The 19,185-nt window shown below is 45.9% G+C and overlaps 1 protein-coding gene across 2 annotated transcripts in view; it reads right to left on the bottom strand.

Annotated features, from left to right (window-relative positions):
• The window catches only part of LOC147697178 (methyltransferase-like protein 21E), a 269,840-nt gene that overhangs the window by 233,679 nt on the left and 16,976 nt on the right, over window positions 1-19,185 (bottom strand). For both annotated transcript variants that reach the window (XM_086934236.1, XM_086934237.1), the window contains exon 2: window positions 366-446. In XM_086934236.1, the coding sequence (XP_086790362.1) occupies window positions 366-429 (64 nt within the window). In that variant the 5' untranslated portion in view covers window positions 430-446. The remainder of the gene's footprint in view (window positions 1-365; window positions 447-19,185) is intronic.

Raw genomic sequence — 19,185 nt, 5'->3', positions numbered from 1 at the left:
AGAGTGCTTCACAAAAATGAAAAAAAGAGTTCCAAAAAAGAGAGTAACTGTGGAAAATTAGAGCAGCCAATCAGAGAGGTGGTACACAGGCTGTGCTCCACGGGAGTGACTAACACAAGCTAGACAGCCTAAAACAAATAAAGTCAGAGAATAGAAAAGCAAGCATTACTGTCTGTGACCAAAGTCAAAGCCAATGATAAGCAACGGGATTAGGTATTTCTTGGAAAGCTTTCAGCAAGTGCCCAATACATCATTGCAACCAGACAAGTGTGCTGTCTGATAGGCTTTGACCAAATAATGCATGCAGCAAAATGGTGCAGTTGATCATTAAGGAATGCAGGCAATAAAATAGAAAATGAACCCACTTGCTTGGTCTTGCTTTCCTGATAGTTCACGTGGCAGGCTACAATGTGATGTTGTTGTTTCCATTGTGGAATTACACAATCCTGGAAAAACAAAAATTAGGAATAGAATATTGCGAAGTATAAAATAATGCCTGTAAAGATTAAATCAAAATCAATGCTAATGGTCAAAGAATTGTAGCGACAGTTGCAAATGTTGCAAGAAGATTCATCAAGGAACTCTATGCATAATGCAGTTGAGTGTTTGAACTCAAGCAACAGCTGTACTGCAGTGTCTATGAAAAATTAAGATTGTTCATACTTTATAATTAACGCTTTAATCTAATAACGCTTATTTTAATCTTATTGATGAAAAGATAATGTATATTCTTCCTGGTTTTCCTGCCACTCAGTACCCCTCAGTGATCGCCTGTTTGAAAGACAGGAGTGCATGAGACTTCCTGCGTTTTGTGGAGATCAACTTTTATGCGCTATTGATCTTATTTCATTTCTCCACTAAAGACATGATAATTTCATTACAAGTCCTGATATGACTGGCAGTCTCCCACTTGTCTGCAAAACTAACATTTCACAAAACGTATAAATTTTTTGAAATTTCACAGATGCTACAAATATGGGGGCCCTTCGGCAAAGTCTGTAATCTCAACAAAATTGATTGCCTTCTAACCCGATGTTGTAGTAACATGATCTGTCCAGAATTAAATGTTGGGCATGCCTACTGGTCTTACAATACAGGACAAAGGATTTTGTCTTGGAATATATGTCTGTGTAAACAGGGAGTACACCTATAATAACTCTGGTACACCTAAAAAGACTCTTGTCTTTGATTGGCACCACTGACATTTTTGACAGATATAGGTGGCTTTCATTCTGCTACAGGTTTACCAGTCCAAGATGTGTAGGAAAGTGGATTCTTATGTAGTGAGGCTGGTTATTCTTCACTGTGCAATATTCTCATAACATCCCAAAATAGGTCTTTTTGATTCACTTTACTAAATCATTAGCTTAGTTAAGGTACAGTGGCAGAGAGCAGCCAGGATATACTAGAGGAACATGTTACGTAGTTCAGAGTACCAACATGCATGATAAGCAATTGACATGAAAGAAATCACCAATTTATAAAAACAAAGTGAACACAATCAAATGAGTATAACCAGAGGTATGAATTTTAGAAAGAAGAATAAATCAATGTAATTCACTACTGCAGAATTTTAACGCTTCAGTCTTTGGAGAAAAACACTAGTGGCAATTGGTCACTTGCAGGTTGAGTCCAATGGAAACCAGTGGAGGGTAGGGTGATGCGGGTCCCAGGACCAGAACATAACAATCATTTGGTTTTTAGTTTGCTCGTAGAGCCCAGATGCAGAATTGTCCTGGCTGTCCCTGGTGCTGAAGCGGGATATGCGGGTGCTAGTTTTACTGCTTAGGTGCTGCTGGTGAGGAAACAGATGCAAAAACTCGACAACAGAGCCTCTGAGGCGGTGGGTTAAAGATGCTGTGGAGCTCCCCCGATGACCTGCGTCAAACAAAGGTAGTGGTAGCCTTGGCAGCAGCAAGCGCATCTTGGAGATACTTCGACATCTAGGGGAAAATTGTATCAACCTGAAATTTGCTAGAGGTCAGGACTTTGTTTCACACAGTGCTTTGGACAATTTTTTTTTGGGCGATCCCTCAGCAGGCCCAATGGCCAGTGATTCCTTGGCTTCGGGAGTGTGTTTTTACTGCGGGCTAAAGGATACTAGTGCCACTAGTCCAGGGAAATTCTGGGGTTGCCTTTGGCTCTCAGGGGAGTTCTTCTTGCGGGAGGAACCAGCCTTTGGTCAGGGATGAGCCACAGTTGTGCAGTTGCAGGGTGGTTGCCACACATGCAGAGTATCACACCTTTGTTTTAGGTAGGTCTTGAAGTCACAGACTTGGGTCTCTTCTTTGCCCTTGGTTGCAAGTCAAATTAGATCTGTGATTCTGGTGCCAGGGGTGCCCCCTTAAATCTTAGCTTTATGGGTGCTAGAGGAGTGGGTGTAAGTTGCCAATGGGCTGCTGGCCCCAGCAGCTAATCTGTCCCTGAGGTGAGAAACCTGGGGGTGTTTGCCACCTTTTTGACCCAGAACCCTCTATTCGGCCACTTTGAGAAATGGCAGAAACCTTCCTTTGCTGTACAGGCCATGTGGCACACCCTGGTGATGTGGCTAGCCTTCTGGGGCTGTACACCACCTGACTACCTAATTTTCCCACCTGCCCAAGAGCAAATGTGCCTGGGAGCAAGGAGTTGGCTGTTTCCTCATTTGGCAGGCAACCTGGATGCATATCAGAGGCAGTGCAAGCTTTGAAGATCACCTCCTTGATGTGCCACTTCACTAGCCATCCAGTCAGGTGTCACTTTCTTCCCAAGCAGGCCTTTGTTTCTGACTGCTGGGAGTGTTCACACCTCCTGGCAGAGGGTCAGATTTCTGTCTTGGCAGCAGCAGCTGCAGGCTGTCAGCCAGGGTGCAGGAATGGATGGGGCAAATAGGTGGGGAAACTCTAAGGTAGCCACCTGGGTGCATGTCACGTCATATTTGACATAGGAATCATGTCAGGTTTGATGAGAAAAGTTGTTTGATACCAACTATAACCATTTTCAGTGGGACCATAATAGAGCTGCCAACCTCAGGCTGTCCTGGTGCCAGTTATTCTATGGCCCCCTGAATACTTAAAGTAGCTCTTACTGGAAAGAGGCTACTATAGGGACATAAAAGCTTGCACTTATATGTCCACACCTTCAAAAGCATGAACCCTGCCTCCTGGGCTCAGGAAGCCTACCCTAGGGGTGACTGACATATCATAAATAGTGCTTTCATCTTGCCACTCATGGTGAGGGCAAAGTTGTGTTCGAGCAGTTTCCACTGGTCATGCAGTCTGCAATGGTGGGACCACAGTCATCTGTTTACTTGAGTCACAGAGGGTGGCATCATCAGTGCTTTCCTGGTGGCCCTTTTAATTTCCGTGCCCTGGATACCACTGGTATGATTTACCAGGGACTTATAAAGGGGTTAAAGTTCTTGATAATTGGGGTTATCAATTCACATGTATCAGGTTTAGAGAGAGAATCCTGGCACTGGAGCCTGGTTGGTCTGGTTAGCAGGCTCCAGTGCACTTTCATAGTCATAACCATCAGCATGGGGCAAAAAGTGTGGAGGTGACCATACAAAAAGGGCACTTTCCTGCAAGACGGAGGGCCCATTTTAAATAAAGCTTTTCCACTGTGCAAGAATAGTAGCACATCAGTTCCAGCATGCTTTATATCTGCTTTTTAATTTTGCTGGCATGGAACACACTCTGACCACTATCTGTGCTATTCACCATCCTCTGCCTCAATACCAAATGCTGGAAAATGCTTCACCACAATTCGAAATCAAATTATCAATCACTTTATTTTAGTGACAAAATGTGATCTAAAAGGCAGCAGTAGATTGATATAAAAGAACAGGGCCTTAATTGTCCAAATTTAACTGCCTATATCCACTGCTGCAAACATTAAAATGACTTTTTCTGCTATTGGCACGCAGACAGTGATGTGTTGCCTATTCATACTTGTAAAGCATCACAAAGTGGGCCCCAAACATGCGATAACTTGCAGCTAGCAGTAGAAATGGGTGATCGTAGGGCTAACTAGCTAAAGAGAATAATGTTTATATAAAAGTTTGTCAGTTTGATACAATTGCGATCCTAAAGTATAACAGAAGAACTTTAGAACTCTAGCTTTGGACAAAACAAATATTTGTTCTCCTGGCAGGTGAAGTCTGGGGTGCATCAAGACATTGACAAAACAATTAAGTCTCTAACCTCAGAGACAATATCTTCCTCAGATGACGAGATCCATGAAACATTTGTTGATTTTAATCACAAATTTTAGAGCTCCCAATCAGTGAGAAATTGAGATTCTCATAAAAATTTTGTGTGAAGATTTCAGTACAATGCTTCTATAAATGGTAAATGCTGAGAAGAGAAATCGCAAGAAGTTCTTACTGAATTTTCAACCATGTAATAATACATCTAATGTATGTGCTATCTATAGGTCCTGGTAAAATCCGAAACTACTTCTACATAGTTCTCTAGATTAACCATTTCTGGTGTCAGTCGGCCTTGTTTAAAATATGGGTAAAGAATTTTAAACACCCACATTTGATGTTTAGCAAAAATAAAAGTTGTGGTAAGAAAGAAGATCCCAAAACTATACAGCTTTTTCTAGCTTTAAATCACTACTTCTTGTAGGCTTCAAGATGTTTGATAAATTAATGTCCATGATTATGTACTGATATTGTATATTCATAGCTTGTATTTATCACTTATTTTATATTTATAATGAGTTTGTAAAATAATTAAATTAGAGTAGCACAGAATACCACAAATGACAGGGGGAACACATTATATTTAATATGATTGATATTATTAAATGTTGGCACAGTCAGTAGTATTATCTGTACTGTATGGTTCCCGTATGACGTTTGACTGAAATAGGTCCCTAATTTTGTCTCATTTATCGTCAGTATTTATCACTGACATCAATTACCCAAAAGATCAGATAAGGGTAGTCTTGAAGAAGATAAACAGCGGCCTGTTTAAACTACAGGAAGACAGAGATCATGAGGTGATTTTTAACTGGGGAGGTGATTTTAATACTGGGTTATGCCCTTTTAAGTGGGGATAGCAATTGTGGTTTATCACTATCACTAGAAGAAAATGATTCTCATCCTCATTTTTTGCATTCCTATCCTGGGGACCTATTAAATGAGATTTTATTCTCACATGACTTGGGGTTTGCCACCAGCTTGTGTTGTCTCCCAGTCGATTTTGTGCATACTTTTATTGTGAGAGGTTTGAAATCAACAATCGACTTCATTATTTTATCTAGTCGATATGCTTCATGCATCTTAAATTATAAAACCCATAAGAACATAATAAGCTACCATCTCCCACTGAGTTTAAGTCTAGCACTCCCAACCAGCAGGCAGAACCAATATAGTAGTCAAGTACCTTGGGCCCATAATTTATCGTTGGGAAAGACTAACTGCTATACTTTGCGCTGGTCCAGTTGTGAACCTATAGAGTTCACCAAACAAATCATGACCAAGTGCTGTAAATCTATTTTAACTTGTTTGGAGGAATCCAGTCCCACGATCCTAAACTAGAAGCCTTTGCTCAACTTACATTGGAAATACAAAATCTACTTAGGGTGGAGTGTAAAGGCGCACTAAAACGCAGACAGGCCTGGTTTGATTAAAAATGCACGAAAACCTATACTAAACTAAAGGTGGCTCTTCATAAATCTGTAAGGGACAATGTGGAAATTCATGAGTTCAGGAGGGAATGTAACGAAGCACTAAAAACATGCAAAAAGCAGTTAAAAGAGAATGCCTGGGCCACCCTTTAAGAAGCCTTACGGAACATAGATTGTGCCGCCTTTTGGCTGGCGGTGAATGCTCCTTTTTTAACTGCCCCTAATAAACCGTTGATACAGGTTGTGATTGATGAAAAGCAATGGGTTGACTTCTTTTGTAAGGTCAATAATTCTTACACAGATAAAGTAGGTTTAATGTCCCACTGTAGTAACCGGGGGGATATTACAGCAGTTCCCATGAAATACCTCCTTTGGACCTTTATTTTACACACGATGAGGTCATTGGTGCAATCAACGAGAGTAAGGGCTGCAAGGCTCCTGGCCCAGATAGTGTGCCAATTGACCTGTTTAAATCAAATCTGCCCCTCTGGGCTCCTTTATTGACACAGGTGCTGCATGCTTGCTGCTCAGAGGGTTTCATTAAGACCTGATATGAGTTTATTATAGTACCCATTTTTAAGAAAGGCAACCGGCAAAACCCAGCTTGCTATCGTCCAATATCTTTATTGGACTCTTCGGTGAAGGTAGCAGGGCGGATTTTTTTAAACCGGCTCCAAGATTGTGCAGAAGAAAAAAATATGTTATCAGATGTACAATATGGTTTCAGGCAGGGGTTGGCCACTATGGAGCAAGCTCTTAATCTTAGTATTTTAACAGGGAAATACACTCAGGCTAAAACAGGGAGATTTTACTTAGCATTCGTTGACCTCACAGCCACTTTTGACTGTGTTATACACAGTAAACTATGGGTAATTTTAACTGATATGGAGGTGGACCCTCACTGGTCCTGTTTCTAGACACTTGTATAGCGGGACGACAGCCAAGGTCCAGTATGGAACTAGGGGAGAATGTACTGCACCGTTTAAGGTGGAAAGGGGGGTTAAACAGGGTGTGTCCTGGCACTGTTCTTGTTTACTTTATTTAAAAATGCCTTGGAACAAGTGATGGTGGAAAAGGTAAAGGATTTGCCATATATTAAAAAACGCCCGATAGCTACCCTTCTGTATGCGTATGGTGCAGTGTTGATGGCCCACACCCAGATAGGCCTACGAAAGGCACTTTCCACCTATACTGCATTTATGGACAATCTTGGCCTAAAATTGAATGTCACAAAAACCTACATAATGACATGTGGGAAGGGAAGCCAGAAATGTAGGAGCATGTCCATAGGGGGCAGCAGAGTAGAATCTACCAAGACATTTTCATATTTAGGTATCTTGTTCGATTCTAATGGATCCTGGCTTCAGACTGTCAAAAGTAGGATTCTACTTTTCATGAAATTGCCGGCAGCTGTGGTCAATTTTGCAAAAACAATTGGGTAGAATGCCTCCAGCACTGCTCCTTCAGATTTATCAGGCTAAATGTGTTACTATGGCTACCTATGGGCGGGTGTGAGGGTTTTCAAGACTCCCAACCCATTCAGAGTGTTGAAAATGCCTTTTTAAAGTTTCTCCTGACGGTCTCAGCTAGTACTTCTGTTTACAATTGCCATAGTGAGCTAGGCATTCCATATATTGCAGATATTTTTAAAGCTCAGCCTGCTCCATTATCACATAGGATTCGGACTTCTACCATAACTGGTCTTAACCAAGATATCATTAAAGACAGCGTGAAGTTGGACCAGGCCATGAAGATCGGCTGGTTGAAATACATAAAAAACTACATGTACGAATTTGTATGACCCACCTGGAGGCAAATAGATTTATCCTAGAAGCTAATAAGTCAAGAGAACACCTGCACCAATTGATTTTAACTACTCATGCTATACGGCTGTATATACTGTATAATCTAAGCGGGTATGATAGATATGTTTTGACCCGACTTAGATTTGGGAACTTTAAACGTCTGATAAGTTTTCCCAAGATTAATAATGATCAGTCTTTGCAATCATCATTGTGAGTGGTTTTATTTAGCAACATTTATAAAAAACAGAGAACAAGGTGGATTCTGCCAATTTTAGGGTTAGGGGCGTGGACCCAATGTCGACCAGCATTTCTATTTGTGCAATTTTTAAATAACAAATGTTTTACTGAAGCAATTGCTTGTTTTTTAAAAAGTATATTGAGAAACAGAAAACTATTACTATTTAAATCTTTCAAGGGCGTGTGTTTTTGATACTCTATGATGGACTTAATTTTGTGAGATATTGTTTTAAAAGCGATTTATTTTTATTTGTGTTGCATGTTCATAATCAAGTTCTTTTACAAGATGAACTGCTTTTATCTGTGTATTTGCTTTTGTGATTTTACTTGTATAAAATCGAATAAAGCTTGTTCTGATTCTGGTTCTGTTATTAATTCCTAATTCCTCCAAAGCTTGGTGGATGCTGTATTCAGGGAGTTAGAAAAGGGGGTGGTGATGAACAGAGTGTCTGAATTAAGCAGACCACTCTTACCCAGTCCAAAGATCAGGGCTTGATCCATCACCGTTATTTAGCTCACTGCACCATCCCAGCTCAGAACCTGGCTATATGCAAATCAGTCTGTCCCTGGCCCAGTGTATCATGGGAACAGGGCAGACTAAACTACCAAGCCAATTCTTCACCAGAAAGGAGATAAGCTTCCGGGGACCGGTTTCTGGCATTTCAGTCGTCATCGGCCCGGCTTGCTTGAATCCTGATGGTGCAGTGAGCAAGGGACTCATGTCTGAGTATACCCTGCCACACCTATAGTGGCCAAAAACGATTCAGAAAAGGGGGTGGTGATGAATATAGTGTCTGAATTAAGCAGACCACTCTTACCCAGACCAAAGATCAGTGCTTGATCCATCACCGTTATTTAGCTCACTGCACCATCCCAGCTCAGAACCTGGCTATATGCAAATCAGTCTGTCCCTGGCCCAGTGTATCATAGGAACAGGGCAGACTAAACTACCAAGCCAATTCTTCAACAGAAAGGAGACAAGCTTCCGGGGACCGGTTTCTGGCATTTCAGCCATCGTCGGCCCGGCTTGCTTGAATCCTGATGGTGCAGTGAGCAAGGGACTCATGTCTGAGTATACCCTGCCACACCTATAGAGGCCAAAAACGATTCAGAAAAGGGGGTGGTGATGAACAGAGTGTCTGAATTAAGCAGACCACTCTTACCCAGTCCAAAGATCAGGGCTTGATCCATCACCGTTATTTAGCTCACTGCACCATCTGAGGTACCGTGACAATTGTCAGTGGTGTTTTTCTACTCGTTCGAATATGGACGAGTTTGGTATCTATGAACCGCAAATGACGAGTTTAGTGGGTATACGCGTTTTCGCTGTGCTAACCTAAACCATTCATCTGTTATGTGGGTTTCTTCATCTGAACCCACGGGTTCCATTTTAGATACGGCATCCATTTTGTTTCTTGCCCTCAAGTAGCCAGCGAACGGACACTGTCCGCTTCGTGACCCTGGGATTCCCAAACTCTTGCGGAAGAAACGTGTTCCTTTGAGGATGTCTTAATGACAAGGGGATGACACTGCAAAGGCAGATGGCCCCGCTCGAGGCTCATTTTGCCGTGCCGGTCTATTGTTTCAGCCGTGCATTTATTAGGCATGTCTCCTTTGATCCCTGCAATCGTGTCTCCGATATCACCCCCTTACACTCTTTTCAATCTGTTGACTATCTTTGTCTTCCTTTGCACCTGTTTCTGACTCTTCCTTAACTCGTTTACAGCCGGAATGGAATGCACTAATGGTGGGAAGACGTACTTTTACAGATGGGAACCGGCGATGCTACTGTAATTATGTTCCGGGACCCTGAATGCATGAAAGCGACCCCCTATGAAATTTACTGTGGGAACTGGGTTGTAACCTTTTGTTTGCCATGTTGTTCTATGACGAAAAACTGTATGAAAGGAGCGATCCACAGATGCAATTGGAAGCAGTCTCCTAGAACCTACATACGTTGTACTTCTTGTGACTTCTGTGTTCCCTGCAGTAAATAAACTTCGATCTTTGACGCCGAAGGAAGTGTCCCGTGTCTCTGTCATTTGTACGCCGGAACAGGTAACCCACGAAGGTTTCAGGTGTTGTCCCCTGGCACCGCTGGGTCTTAGAAAAACCCAGTCCTTCAGTTGGCCGTGAGGCGGCATCAGCGGTACCGGTCCAAAGCCCGACGATCGTGAGGAAGTTCGTGTGAAATCTCCGAGGGAAGGTGCACCCCGCTTCATCGATCGTGTTGTCGAAACAAGTGGCCCGAAGACTTTTCCCGCAAAGATCCCCGCCTCCTGACGGCTGCGACGGACTGATGCCCTGACTGTCGACCTGTTTTGGCGCCTGGCGTAGACCTTGGTACAGCGAGACGATTGACGGGCCTTCCTGGTGACGCCATTGTTCTTTGAGTTAAGTATTTGTGGGTCGCTCCCAGAATCCTTAGTTGTTGTGGGTGCTTAGTTGTTGCATGGTTCCATTGCAATTGTGGTTCTTCGTACTTTGTTCTTAGTTGTTCTATTTGATGATTGCAGTCGCCAAAAACCGAGGGTTTTGCATTTTTGCGAGGACATCGTAATCCAATAACCCTTGACGTTTGTGAAACTCGGTTAGTGTGCACGATGCCTGGTCGTAGTACTTTGTTTAGCTGTTTTAGAGGTTGTGGTACGGATTCCCGATTGGAGGACTCATGTCCGATACCTCCAGTTGGAACTCCAGTTTATGAATTATATAGTCGCCATGGTGTGGGTCCTATCACATATAATGAGTGCTGGGTCCGCTACACTAAAGATGATGGTGTCCTTAGTTGGCCACCTCATGGTAGTTTTGAAACGCCGATTTTGGATAACCTGGAAGCTAAATTGTTTAGAAGGAAAGCAAGGCCGGCCATGTTCGATTCCTTTCGGTTATGGCGTAAAGAAGCCAAGCAGAAAGAAATCAAACAGCTTAAACGTAATAAGAGAGAAGGTATCGTTACGACGATGAGAAATGCAGAGCAGTTTCAGCGAGACAAAGATGAGAAGGAAAAATAAGTTTTTGATAGATTACAACGTATGACGGTGGATAAGTTTGAGTTTGAGTTTAAAAGCACTTTTAAAGCGCACGTATACCTGCGGTTTCTTGGCGCTGTAGCTAGCGGGGACTGAGGTTTAAAAGCAGGGAGAGAGGAAGGTGCATTTATTCAAATGACTTTGTGAATAAGTAGGTTTTAAGACTTTTGCGGAATTGGGGATAGAGGGTGATAGCACGAAGATGAAGGGGAAGGGAATTCCAGAGGGTAGGTGCCAGAATAGCAAATTTGGAGCCGCCCCACTTCTTTCTCCGGAAGCGAGGGATGGTGAGGAGGGACTGGGAAGACGAACGTAGGTCCCTGGAGGGGACATAAGGAACAATCTCAGAGGAGATGAAGGCGGGTGCCAGATCCAACCGGGCCAGGAAAGTGATGGATGCGAGCTTAAATTGAATTCTAGCCCGCACGGGGAGCCAGTGAAGAGATTTCAGAAGTGGGGTAGAGTGGTGGAATTTGGGGAGGTTGAAAGCCAGGCGGGCCGCCTGGTTTTGGATCTGTTGTAGGCGACGCAAACTGTATGCAGGAATACCGGCATACAGAGCGTTCCCATAGTCCAGGCGGGACACCACCATGGCCAGAATGATAAGTTTGAGAGCAGAAAAAGTAAAGAAACGGGACACCTTGCGTATAGTACGCAGTGAAAGGAAAGAAGAAGATACCACAGAGCTGACCTGGGAGTGGAGGGTGAGTTGGGAGTTAAGTTTAATGCCTAGTGTTTTGACTGAGGAGGAGGGAACAGGGGGAGAGCCAAGAGAGGGGGGCCAGAAGAGGGGGGACCAGGGGCTGGATGAACCACCCGTCAATACCAGCTCGGTTTTGTCCGGGTTGAGCTTGAGGTGATTGTGGCTCATCCAGTCCCTGATGTGAAACATGACGGTTTGAAAGTTAAGGACAGCAGAAGGAGAGGAAAGATCAAAGACCAGCTGGAGGTCATCCGCATAGTTAAATACGGCGACCTCCATCTGTTGGAGAGAAAAAATAAGAGGGCGATATATAGATTGAACAAAAGGGGGGAAAGAGATGAGCCTTGAGGAACCCCGCACTGAACTTTCCGGAAGTCCGCTGTGAAGTCACCCAGGCGGACAGCCTGGGTGCGGTCGCTCAAGAAGGAGGACAACCAGACCAGGGCAGTCCCCTCGATCCCCGCCGCCCTGATACGGGAAAGTAAGATGTTGTGGTCCACCGTATCAAAGGCGGCTGAGAGGTCGAGGAGCACAAGGGCCTGGTGCTGGTTAGTGTCCATACCCTCCCTGAGGGTGTCAAGGACCGACATGACCACGGACTCCGTAGAGTGTGCGGGGCGGAAACCGGCTTGGCGGGAGGCAAGGGCTCCATGTTTCTCCACAAAGGAGCTCAGGGCGCAGGTGACGTGGCGCTCGAGCACCTTGGCTAGAAATGGCAGGAGGGAGATGGGACGGAAATTGGCAGGGACAGAGGGATCTGCCCCAGGTTTTTTCAGAATGGGCACAATTACCGCAGACTTCAAGGAGCTGGGGACTATGCCTTGCGTAAGGGAGCTGTTGAGGAGGTGAAGGGGGGGATCTGGACAAGAGACAAAGATGTGACGGAGGATGTGGGCAGGACAAGGGTCAAGGGGGGAGCCAGATTTGATCAAAGGCACCAGTGAAACCAGGTTTTCCCGAGTGATAGGGGGAAAGGTGGTCAGTTTGCCTTTGGGAGGGGGACATTGAGGATCCACAAAAGATGGGGGAGGTGGGGGGATATTGGCCTTAATGGTGACAATTTTGTGGATGAAATAATCATTAAGAGAAAGACAAAGGTCTTTGGACGGGGCTGGTTTTAGCGTAGTTCTGTCCGAGAACACCAGGTTGTGAACGATGGAGAATATCTCCTTAGACTGGTTCTCCGCTGCTAAAATTTTGGAGGAGAAATAAGCTGTTTTGGCCTCCAGAATGCTTTTTTTGTACTGGTTGAGGATGTTGATATATTCCAGTTTCAAAGTGGGGCAGTAGTTTCTCCTCCAAGCCCGCTCTGCGCGGCGAACTGTTAGTTTGGTGGCTTTAAGCTCTTGATTAAACCACCGGTTGGCGTCTTTGTCGCGTTTAGAAGTAATGCGCTTGAGCGGGGCAACGGAGTCGCAGCCGCGGGAGAGCCACTGATCTATGGCGTCAACCTGGGAGACCGTAGTGAGGCCCTGAAGAGGCGGGAGAGTACTGGTAAGGAGAGAGGAGAGATTCTCAAGGTTGACACGGCCCCATGATCGGACCCAGGTGTTTTTGGGCCGGGAGGGCTTAGCTGGGGGGAGAATAGGAAGGAGAAATGAAATCAGGTGGTGGTCGGACCAGGTGCAAGGGGAGATAGATAGAGATTCCACAGGGCAGTTCAGGGACCAGATCTGGTCGAGCCGGTGACCCTTGATGTGGGTGGGGGTTTGAACATGAGGTATGAAGTTGAGGGAGTGGAGGGTTTCGGAAAAGTCCTTTGAAGATGGACATTCGGCAGGATCGGAAGGCCAAAAATTAAAATCGCCGAGGAGCAGGATGGAGGAATTGTTGATGGTAATGGTGGCCAAGACCTCCAAAAAATCAGGAAGAAACTGTAGGGGGGACTGAGGAGGACGATAAGTGAGGAAACAGGTTAGAGGGGGGGAGGTGGATACTGTGCGAATCACCAGAAATTCGGTGGTAGCGATGGTCGGTAGGGAAAGAATTTGAAAAGGGAGATCGGTACGTGCGATGACTGCCACGCCGCCCCCGGCTCTGCCCGAAGGGCGGTCGGCGCTGAGGGCGTAGTAGGAGGCTGGGAGGGTGGATAGGAGTGCAGGGAGGGAGTCATCGCAGAACCAGGTCTCCGTTAAGAAGAGGAGATCTGGAGCCTGTAAATCCAGCAAGACCGAAAGTTTGTGCGCGTGGGCAACGGCAGAACGGGTGTTGAGGTAGAGAGCTGTGATGTTTTTAGGGTTTGGCGGGGGAGCAGACCTACAGGTCGTGGGCGGGGTATCCAGGGCAGGAGGAGGGTGAGGAAGGGGAGGGAGGGAGGCTATGCCGAGAGCAGAGGTGCGAGAGCTGATACTGGCCGTGATGGGCCAGGGGCCCTGGTAGCTGCGGAGTAGGTCCGGGCTATAGGTGATAAGTGGGGCAGAGTGAAAAGCCCCTAGTCCCGGCCGGTCGCGGACGAGCGCAGACGGGCTTGCCTTAGGCGCGCCTTCGGCGCGCAATCGTCGCGCCCGCTGCGCTCGTCCGCTGCGCTTCCTACCAAGACACATAATTTATGGCCGTGAGGCGAGGTGTTGAAAGGGGCGTGGCCAACAGAGTGGGCGTGTCTGTGGCGCGCCTCGCACTCGAGAATGGCGGCTGGAGGAGAAGGGTCGTTGCAGCGTGGAGCGCGGTTTAGGAAGATGCCAAGAAGTGCAGGTAGGATGTGGAAGTGATAGGAACACGTTATCACAAGTAAAATTTTAAAAACACAGAGTAATGCTTTCTCCCGGCTTCCGCCTCAGGAGTCCAATAGCTAGTGAAGCGCCTGGCTTCAGCGCGCACTATATATACAAACAGTCGAGGGGGCGTGGCCAACAGAGTGGGCGTGTCTGTGGCGCGCCTCGCGCTCGAGAATGGCGGCTGGAGGAGAGGGGTCGTTGCAGCGTGGAGCGCTGTTTAGGAAGATGCCAAGAAGTGCAGGTAGGATGTGGAAGTGATAGGAACACGTTATCACAAGTAAAATTTTAAAAACACAGAGTAATGCTTTCTCCCGGCTTCCGCCTCAGGAGTCCAATAGCTAGTGAAGCACCTGGCTTCAGCGAGCACTATATATACAAACAGTCGAGGGGGCGTGGCCAACAGAGTGGGCGTGTCTGTGGCGCGCCTCGCGCTCGAGAATGGCGGCTGGAGGAGAGGGGTCGTTGCAGCGTGGAGCGCTGTTTAGGAAGATGCCAAGAAGTGCAGGTAGGATGTGGAAGTGATAGGAACACGTTATCACAAGTAAAATTTTAAAAACACAGAGTAATGCTTTCTCCCGGCTTCCGCCTCAGGAGTCCAATAGCTAGTGAAGCGCCTGGCTTCAGCGCGCACTATATATACAAACAGTCGAGGGGGCATGGCCAACAGAGTGGGCGTGTCTGTGGCGCGCCTCGCGCTCGAGAATGGCGGCTGGAGGAGAGGGGTCGTTGCAGCGTGGAGCGCTGTTTAGGAAGATGCCAAGAAGTGCAGGTAGGATGTGGAAGTGATAGGAACACGTTATCACAAGTAAAATTTTAAAAACACAGAGTAATGCTTTCTCCCGGCTTCCGCCTCAGGAGTGCAATAGCCTAAGTGTTATCTCGCTTTACCAACGGGTACTGATAAGAAGGGAGAGGAAGCAGTAGAGGTCCCTTTGTTGTCCTATCTACTGAAGTCACCACCTCCATATGCGCAGGATACCACAGCCCCTGTGGTTCCCCCTGTTCCTCAACCTGTTGTTCCGGCGGCTGCTGGTCAGCCTGTTGCTGGCCCTGTTCTGGCGAATCCTCTTGTCCCTATTCCTCTACCTGCTCCTGTTCTTACTGCTCCACTGCCTATATCTTCTCAGCCTACTGTCCCCGCTACTTCTGCTCTTGTGGCTACTCCTACGGCTCCTACAGCTCCTGTATTTAGTCCTCATGTTGTTGCTCCTGTACTTTTTTCTTCTTCTCCGTCTGTTCGTAGACGTATCCCTAATGCTGTTGCTAATCTTTACTCTCCTTTTGGATCGCTTCTTGGGTCCGATGTTTCTGATGTTTCCCAACGACGAAGTCAGCTTCCTGGTGGTAGGGAACGTGATACGTTAATTCGGATGTCGCGTAATTGGATTAGGTATCCCCTTAAAAATCCCCCGCGCATAATTTTTGAAACCTTCTCCCAATTCAATGAACCAACACAGAGATTTGTGTTTGATGAAATGTGCAAATTTTTACGTGAAGCGATATCGAATGATGAGGTAAACGAAGTACCGATCGACGTAACTGAACTTCAGCTTCAGTTCTCGAGTGGTATGATTGTGGGTAGCAATGTTCGACGTGCTATAGAACATCTTTTATGTGATACCTCGAGCATTGTTTAAAGATGAATCTGAGGAGTGGATGGCAACGCCTGGTCAGTATCCCATGCGTGAAGTCCCCCCAGTGTGGATGCCAGGTGATGCTGCTCAGGTTCCGCCCATTTTGCCACACTTCCAGAGAGTTTGGATACACCTCCCATGGAAGCGATCAGAAGTCTTGCAGGTTAAGCAATCTTTGCCTGACCCCCGCAAAAATCCTGCAGGGTACTATAAAGAGTTGTCCCAATTAGTGGATGCTACGATTATGAACCTTGCCGACATCGATATGTTGTTCGGCAACGTAGTACCTCAACCGGTTTGGGCGAAAATACGTCATGAAGATCATGCAGCTGATTTATGTGGTGTTTGGGCGGCACTTACAGCGGCTGACGGATTACAGGTTGGTGGGGCTAAGCCTGAGCAGTTAATTACGGCTTTGCCTCAAAGAATTATTACCCTTATGAAGACACTTATGCCAGCAATGAAAGTTAACTGGGATAAACTGTCTGCCTGTAAGCAAAAGAAGGACGAGAGTGTCTCCGACTTCTTTACGAGATTTGAGGAGGCATTTATCGACCACAGTGGTCAAGACATGAGTACCGAGGGAGGTCAGCGGTTGTTTGTAGATAAATTTGTATCGAATTTGTTGCCTGATCTTAGCAACAAATTGAAGTATTCAGAGAGTTCGTGGGCTGTTTCTACCTCCGCTCAGATATTGGCTACGGCTCAATACTATGAAAATAGGGAGAAGGAGGAAAATGATCGTGCAGATAAGAAGACGAAAGATCTCAAAACAAAAGTTCTGTTACAACAAGCGTATCCTCCGCGCTCAAATCAGAATGATTCTCAACAGCGAAATAGATCGCAATCACAATCTACTAGGTCACAGTCGCGGAATGATTCTTCTACGCAGAGATCTATGCTAGGATATAATCAATGCGCCTACTGTAGAGGAGAGGGTCATTTGAAGTTTGACTGCCCGATCTTGCGCGACCGAAATAGTGGTGGTTCATCTAGAGGAGGTCGTAGTGGTCCTCAACAGGCTTCTCGAGGTAGAGGTTGTGGTGTTACTCAGAATCAAAATGAGCGTTCTAATGATTCGTCTGATTCCAATAATTGTTTTGATCAGCGTGGTTCATCGTAGGGTAGATCCGCACAGTACCATGTCGACGATTTATATATCGAGCAGGGTATTGGTGACTGTAATTATTAGGACAGCCACAGACAAGGAGAGGGAGTAGTATCAGTTCTGGTTGATCAGAAAGGGCCTTACGTCGCAGTTGACACATCGGGCGTAGTTGAGCCTTTTCTGTTGGACACTGGTGCAGCGAAAAGTTCCATCATGCATTCGAAACTCCCTGGCGCACCTTTGTCTGGCTTAACGAATGTTTCCGTTGGATTCTCTGGCGCCCCTGTTAGCAATCCGGTTTCTAGACCTTTGCCCCTTACAATTGGGCCTTGTGAGCTGAAAGCTCCTTTGATTTTGACTACTGGTTGTGGTGAAAATCTTTTAGGCCTGGATTTGTTGAAACGATTGTATGCGACTTTGTATTGTTCTCCTGCAGGAGTGGAGCTTACGTTGGGTCAGAGAGTGATCTCTCCCATGCATTTGTCATCTGATAAGCTCCCACCGGAATTGAGTTCTCTTCCTGCATCTTTGTGGGCAACAGGTCCCAATGACGTGGGCCTGCTTGACATCTCTCCTTATGTTGTTCAATTGAAATCGAATGTGCGATTACCACGTATTCCCCAGTATCGTATCTCCCTTGATGGTGAACGAGCGTTGTTAGCGATCATCTATGATCTGATTGAGAAAGATGTTATCGAGGAGACTCGGGGAAACGTGTGTAATAGTCCTGTGTTACCTATTCTGAAACACACTGATCCATCTAAGCCTCCTGTTTACTGTTTTGTTATTGATTTACGGGAGTTGAACAAAATTGTGATTCCTCGGTTTCCTGTGGTGCCTGACATTACGGCTTTACTGACTCTGATTCCAGCATCTGCTTCTTGGTTCTCAGTGATCGATCTGAAGAATGCTTTCTTTAGCATTCCTATTGCTGAGGAAAGCAGAGATCTATTCGGTTTCTCATTAGGTGGTCGCAGCTTTAGGTTTAAACGTGCTCCTCAGGGCTACTGTGAGAGTCCATCTATATACAGCCAAGCCCTGAAGAGTCAGCTTGACGCGTTTGTGTTACCGGCTGGTGCGGCCTTGATCCAATATGTTGATGACTTATTGGTGGCTGCGGACACACAAGAGATCTGCAAGACTGCTACGGTGTCTCTGTTACAGCATCTCTGTGACTTACATCACAAGGTGTCACCTTCTAAACTGTAATATTGTTGCCAAGAAGTAACCTATCTAGGTCACTTATTGTCAAAGGAGGGAAGAAGGTTGACCCCAGAGAGAATTGCAGCGATCGCTCGAATGACTGTGCCAACAACTCAGAGGGATGTGCGTGCCTTTCTAGGTATCACGTCACACTGCAGGCAATGGATTCCAAATTTTTAATTGTTAGCGAAACCATTGGTAGCCCTCACGTGCAAGGATGTTCCAACTCCTTTGCCATGGACAGAGGAGTGTCAGAAAAGTTTTTCGGAACTGCGTGATGCGTTGTGTTCGGCTCCTGTGTTAGGTACTCCTGACTACAGCAAACCGTTTACACTATACGTTCACGAGAAGGAAGGTTGTGCGTTAAGTGTTTTGACGCAGCAATTTGGCGGTAAGCAGCGTCCATGTGCATATTTTTCCTCGACTTTGGACCCAGTAGCTAGAGCTTTGCCGAGTTGTCTAAGAGCGACAGCGGCTGCTGCGGTGTCCATCCGACAATCTGCAGGATTAGTCATGGATAATATGCTTACGGTGATGGTTCCGCATGCAGTTGACACTCTCTTAAATCGTACAAAAACCCAACACTTGACGAGCGCAAGGTTGTCCGGTTACGAGTTGAAGCTTTTGGCAAGTCATATTCAAATAAAGCGCTGTAATGTTCTAAATCCGACGACGTTGTTGCCAACCAATATGGAATCTGACGATGTACCACCACATGATTGTTATTTGCGAACTGAGGAGGAAACGAAGGGTCGTGTTGACCTAAAAAACACTCCATTGGCAGACCCCACTGGTACTTTGTATGTGGACAGTTCGTGTTTTAAGTTGCCGAATGGTGATGTGACGACTGCGTATGCTGTGGTCACGTTGAGTACGGTTGTGGAAACTGCGAGATTGAATCAGAATTCTGCGCAGGCGGCAGAGTTAATTGCATTGACGAGAGCATGTGTTTTGTCGAAGGGAAAGCGAGTGAATGTGTTTACCGATAGCCAATATGCTTTTGGCGTTGCACATAGTTTTGGTCGACTGTGGCGAGAGAGAGGCTTTATGACGTCGCATGGCACGAAGATCCAGCACGGACAGCTCGTGAACGATCTTTTAGATGCACTCACATTGCCCAAGCAGGTGGC

Source organism: Lissotriton vulgaris, chromosome 8 (assembly GCF_964263255.1).
Source record: "Lissotriton vulgaris chromosome 8, aLisVul1.2, whole genome shotgun sequence".
NCBI lineage: Eukaryota > Metazoa > Chordata > Amphibia > Caudata > Salamandridae > Lissotriton > Lissotriton vulgaris.
Note: the sequence above shows the minus strand (reverse complement) of the source record. Positions and strands in the feature narration are given on the sequence as shown.